Source organism: Grus americana, chromosome Z, assembly GCF_028858705.1.
Source record: "Grus americana isolate bGruAme1 chromosome Z, bGruAme1.mat, whole genome shotgun sequence".
Taxonomy (NCBI): Eukaryota; Metazoa; Chordata; class Aves; order Gruiformes; family Gruidae; genus Grus; species Grus americana.
Genome location: NC_072891.1, coordinates 75,345,622 through 75,351,792, shown reverse-complemented (window position 1 = coordinate 75,351,792; position 6,171 = coordinate 75,345,622). Strand labels below are relative to the sequence as shown.

The 6,171-nt window shown below is 35.5% G+C and overlaps 1 protein-coding gene across 9 annotated transcripts in view; it reads right to left on the bottom strand.

Moving 5' to 3' along the window:
* Nucleotides 1-409: 409 nt before the first annotated feature.
* ELAVL2 (ELAV like RNA binding protein 2) overlaps nucleotides 410-6,171 on the bottom strand; it is a 98,000-nt gene continuing 92,238 nt past the window's right edge. For 8 of the 9 annotated variants that reach the window (XM_054810598.1, XM_054810600.1, XM_054810595.1 and 5 more), the window contains 2 exons: nucleotides 3,561-3,599; nucleotides 410-3,101 (listed from right to left, as the gene is read on the bottom strand). In XM_054810598.1, the coding sequence (XP_054666573.1) occupies nucleotides 2,771-3,101; nucleotides 3,561-3,599 (370 nt within the window). In that variant the 3' untranslated portion in view covers nucleotides 410-2,770. The remainder of the gene's footprint in view (nucleotides 3,102-3,560; nucleotides 3,600-6,171) is intronic. The other variant, XM_054810601.1, reaches the window with a different exon arrangement.

The following is a 6,171-nucleotide window of genomic DNA, read 5'->3' as shown; positions in this document are numbered from 1 at the left end:
TAATGCCGTAATTAAACAGCAAATGGACATTGCAATAAAGAGTAAATCCTTCCCTCTCCTCTGTTTTCATCCTAACACACTGGGGCATTAACTTAGCTACACTGAATAGCAGTCTGCTAGACAGCAAATTAATTTTTACTGAATATGTTTAATGACCCTAATTTATTATATCAGCCTAGGTATTGAGCAGTTCATATAAAACCAGAATGAAAATATTCAACAGTAATTCTAATCTAACAGAACTGGTACACACCTCCACTGTCTTACCTCCTTGTTGGTAACTAGGATCCTAAGCTAAGTTAAAAGGAGCTTGAGAGATTTGCAGAAACCTTTCACTCAGATTGCATACCCATTAAAGCAGAGGACAATACTGTAAAAGACCTGCTTGTGACACTGTTTTCCCTTCAACTTTGTTTATTGATGTACTGAACATGGAAAAGTACAAAGGATCCAAACACAAAAGAAAACATGTACAACCTCTTAAATACTCAACAGAATATATTTTCTATTCCAACAGATGTGAATTAAGTCATACTATACAACTTCAAATAAATACCAGCCTTATATTTTACTAAGTGCTCTGATAAACACTGTAAAGTGAAGCCAAATTTACATGCCTTCTCATCAATGCTGTTAGTTGCTACAGCAGTATAGGAAAGAAGCATGTAGCTACGGTTTTCACTCACATTGGAAAGTTTGTGATTTCTATAGTATATACATTTTTTAATGCAAAGAATTAGCTTTAACAATCTAAATGCACCTAAGAATGAGGAAGTGCTCAGGAGCCAATTGATTTTTGAATAGCATTGAGTGGGTCAGCATGAAAACTCGCTTATTCACTTTAGCACGCGCTTCACAGTATATGTACTGTACTATACTGAAAAATTTATAACTACAATTTAAAAGAATAGGAACCAAAAGCAACTGCAAAGATAGTGTACAGCTATGTTATGCATAGAACATTGCTTTTTCTAAGGGGAAGCGTATGAGCATCTCAATTTATACAAAAAGCAGGACGTTATTACACAGTTGTCAGTGCATCCTGGTGAAGGCATCAAACCCTCAGCTTTTTTTAAAAATTTAATTATAAGCTAGATGCTAATCAGAAAATATTCTGTATTTTTTCCTTAAATTTCTTCAATACATGGTAAAGACTTTTTCTATTTCCCCAAATAGTGATTTAAGCATCATACAAAGTTAAATTTCAATAGCATACAGATATTCATGGGTTTTGTATGAAAAATGTAAGGAAATTTATTCAAAACCTATGATTATACTCATTTTTTACCACAAACATATTTATAAACAAAAATGTAGCATCACCATAAACAGCTGAAGCTAGACTATCTACAAATAGCAACAGATCTGATGCACTGTAAATTCAAGTCCTCAGGACAACAAAAGTGAATAAGCAGACCTCAAGTAACAATGTTAATGCCATTTACAAAGAAAAACTCATACAAAAACATTCAAAGTTGAACATCACTTGGCATGTAACTTAAAAAATAAACTAAAATAAAAATTAGCCAAAAGGTTCATAACTCAAGGTCTTATTTACATTACACAAAGCTCAGGTGTTAGCCTTGAACATAACTTTCAAAATACCTCCAAATATACCCAACTGAGGCCAATTCTGCTGATTTGCTACTGCGCAAACCATACTCAATGTCTTTTCTTAAGACAAAACAATTCTTCAAACAATAGCAAGTACATCACTAAACACCATGAGCTCAATCTGAAGGGAATTCTTTAGGAAGAACAGATTTTTCCCCAATTTCTCAGTATTTTAAGTTTCCTGCTTGCTCTTATATTCTTTTTTAAATTTTCATTTGTTTCAAAATCACAAATTAATGTGAGCCACCTATCACTTAATAACCAGGATGATCAAAGACTCCACTGATGATTACAAAAATGAAATCAACAGTGCATCCCATTGACTCTACTTCTTAATACAAAGGTCTCAAAAGTATTTCTACATCATAAATCTTTCTAAATTTTCCCCAACAATTGCAAATTTCCTGGTAAGTTTTAAAAGCTCACTAGGTGTCATATGAAGAGATTTCTCAAAGTATTTAAGTCAAAATATTTGTTCCAGGACCAGTAAAAAGTTTCTCCAAATTTTTTTATTTTTTTATTTATAAAAATAGATGCTTTTTTAAACCCACATCAAAGAGGCTCTTATCTCTTTGGCAAGGTACTGCTTTACGAAAAGTTCTCCAGTATTCTTACAATAAGCTTTTATAATGTGTTCCCATTCCCCAAATGATAATTATTAAATAAATACTGCTTATAACTTTATAAATAAAATGTAAACTTCAGATTCTTTTCTGGAACAACAAAACACCAATGCATAAAAAAGTAAATTAAACACAAAGCAAATCAAGAATAACAAAAAAACAACTTAAAAAGTATAACACAAAGCCTCAATATTTACTCATAGGTTAAAGGCAGTCATATACAAAGAAAAAACTTCTTCCCTTAGCTGAAACATTTTAAAAGGTCCACCTTCTTCAAAGAAGGCAATAGAATATGCATTGTGACAGGTAAAAACCCTGTATCTCTTGTCAATATTCAAACACAAAAGATATTTAAGAAGTTTTAATTCAAATATTAGCAATAAAAAATCTCACATATTCTTAGGATGCTAAGTAGTCATTTTATCCCCATTTCCACACTGGCATACAACAAAGGCATTTACTAATGCATAAAGCTTCTTGTAAATTGCCTTTGTTGTATAGATTTCATGTATTAATGCACTGAGAATAACTTGTTAGGCTTTGTGCGTTTTGTTTGTTTTGAAGGAGACCTGCAATACTCTATCCCCAAGGCGGTATCCATTCAGGCTGGCTATTGCCATAGCTGCCTCATCATAGTTTGTCATAGTCACAAATCCAAAACCTTTGCACTTGTTGGTGTTAAAGTCGCGGATGACCTTCACATTGGTTACTGCTCCAAAGGGCCCAAACATTTGCCAGAGGATACTTTCATCAGCATCAGGGGCCAAGTTGTACACAAAAATGCACCATCCAGTTCCTGCATGTCCGGGGATATTAATTCCGGCCAAACTGGTCATTCCATCAATAGTCATTGGAGGAAACCTACTGAAGAATGAAGGAAAACAAGATCATAAAGTAACTGTTCATAGAAAATCCCAAAGACATTTCAAAATAAAAAAAGAAAATGACACAGGGCTTTTCACAGCATGAACATGTTGACCAGACTAATAAGGCAACATAATATTTTTTCCCCCCCAATTGCAAAAAATACTATGTCAAATACTATACAAAAGTAGGGGGAACAATGCTAGGTCTGTCTCTAATGGAGTAACATTGAAAACCAAAAGAAAAGCATGCCATAAAACCAGTGAGGATTAGTAAGCCATCTAAAACAGGAATTCCATGGAACTGCTACAAAAAGTTTGTCTCTCTCATGCACAATGCACCAAAATGAACAATCTCAGCTGAAGTCTCAACATGCAAAAAATCCAAAGTAAGTCTTACTGAAAAAGAGTGCGCAACATACTTAATTGGGTTATTATGAACCTAATAGTCCTTTATTACCTCTTTACTCCATAAGCCATGTTGAGCAGATTGTCCAACCTGCAAAACATTTAGCAAAGTGTTCAGTCTTCAGACTTTTCCACCCTTTAATCTTAAGGAAACTTGGTATATTACTGCCACATCCCTTGCACTGCACAGAACCTCATGCAAAGTTAAAGCATCACCACTGAAAGAGCTGTGGCACCTTATTACACCTGATACAGTTAGTGAACACTGAATAGACGTTCTTGTGTAGTATCCACAACCACAAATAGTTCAGTTCAGAAAGTGCACCACTACCACAAGTTTAGCCTAAGTCAAATACTGATAGCATAGAGTTACAGGCAGTGACCACCTCAGTGAAATTTTCCAGATTACTAACTTGTTTTGGATGAAGACTTTACTGAGGCTTCTGACAGTTTCCTGACATGAATACCCAGACAGATGCAGAGTTTTGGAGCAGTAAGAAATGTTAGAACATAAACTGCAAAAAAGATTTTTCATTTTTCTACTCTTTTCCAGAATAAAGTGTTTTTAGAATATATATACACACACATATATATATTAGATTGTAAGCTTTCTCCATGTATTTCTTCCCTCACCTTCCCCCAAGCTACTAAACTGTAGTATGCCACCACAACTCTAAACCCTTTGGAATTACCTAGCCAATACCTGGAACATGCAGTGCCTACCAATCCTATTAATCTTATTCCTGAAGTCCCTTGAACTGTTTCTTTAAGCAAATTTCTACCCAAAAAAAAGCTCTGGCTTCTTCCTGGCAGAGCCCAGGCACATGAAGAGGAAGTCTTGTTAAAGGTTCTCTTCAGGACTCCACAAAATACAAGCTCAGGTAAAAACAGTACCCTTGATTCAGTTTTTACCTTACAGCTAGCTACCTTACAGATCTGGACCTTATTGTGATTCTTCTCCAGTAATGAGCTATAGGAGTTAAGAACCATCACTGGTATACAGAATCCAAACTCAAGTGCTGCAGTAGTATAACTACACTTGTGCACAAACAACTTGAAGATAATTATATTTGCTGTTTGCATCCAAGTAAAGGTCTCAAATGACAGAGCATTATGATTCTGCAGTAAGCAGAGTTTGTGGGATGTACTGACAATAAAGCAAGGCACCGAACCCCTAAAAGAGCAGAAAAGAGGAAATTAAAAAATGCCTGACTGCTATCAGTAGATTTAGCGTGGATGACAGAGGTCTACTGTCATTAACATTTAGAGTGTGGAGAGGAAGGTGAAGAGTTCCAGAAACACCGCCACTCAAAGGTCCTTGCTGTAGAGCAGTCGGCTGCAGATTTCACAGTAATGGTTATCACTGTAATAGTTTTCATCAGTTACCTGGATGACTTAAAAATATTCTGGAAAAATTCTGAGGGGAATTCACTGGACAATTTTTAAAGATGCTTTAAGTTACACATCCTACAGATACTGAGGAACAATTACATACAGCCGCTTTTGGAAGTCCAGCTCAACATTTTTCTTAATAAAAAAAAAAGCAGCATTGTAGTGATCCTATTGTTCTTTACTACTAAAATTTGTTGACTCTGTTTTAGGCCTCTGTCAACCTTTAACAGTCAGGGCAACTGCATCACGTAATCCTGTCTGAAATGTCAACAGCTAAGATTTCTTGCATGCGAAAGACATGAAAGATCTAAAGCACCGGTGCAATCTGAATTACTTAGCAACAGAGCTGGAATGCAGCAAACAGCAAAGACCTAAAAAACCAAAAAGGGATGGATTGCCCTTTACAGTTATACAAATTCAAAATTCTGGAGGGTTGTCTCTTAGAAGAAAGAACGTCTTAAGGCCTTCCTCCCAAAAAATTCTATTAGAAAAATCTAATTTTGTCTGCAACCCCAGTTTACCACCTTGGGACCAGTCAGCTGAACCTTGTTCTTCCTTCCACATCAATAGAAGTGAAAAAGATTTTACTCGTCCTCCTATTCACTACAGACTTGGTACCTACTCAGTGTTTTTTGTTACCATTATACTTTTAAGTGGAGCAAATCATGGTGTCTTTATGGTTGTTTCAGGCATCACTTTACACTTCATATCTCAAAAAATTTTCCAGTGAAATTTAAATGGGCACTTGTAAAAATACACTTCCTTTTTAAACAAAAATAAATCACCAAATTAAAATTTTTAAGGTTCAAAGCCTAATGTTGCAGGACAGGGGTAGTCTATTGAAATTACTTAACTGCAAAGAAGCTTTTAGGTCCCATCCAAAGGAAAAAACTCCAAAAGCTGGAAAATTTTTACAAATCATGATAGATTTACCTAGAGTATCATTTAAACAGAGTACTACCAAACACAGCTGATTATCTGGGATAAAGTGCACTCATAAGAACTCAAGGAGTCAGCAGGCCAGCCTTGCCAGAGTCAGTACACACAGGCTGTACAACAGCTCCCTCATGATCTTATTTGATATAATGCACTTGGGTCCATCCTGCAAATGGAAGTTCTGCCCCTATGCTCTGCCTATGGAACAGTGGCAAGCCTACCTTTATTCAATATTCAGCACACTGTTTAAGGTAACCCATTTATTCCCTAAGAAATGGTAAGAAAATCCAACAAATAATGAATAAAATTGGTTATGCCTTTCCTTAGGGCAGAAA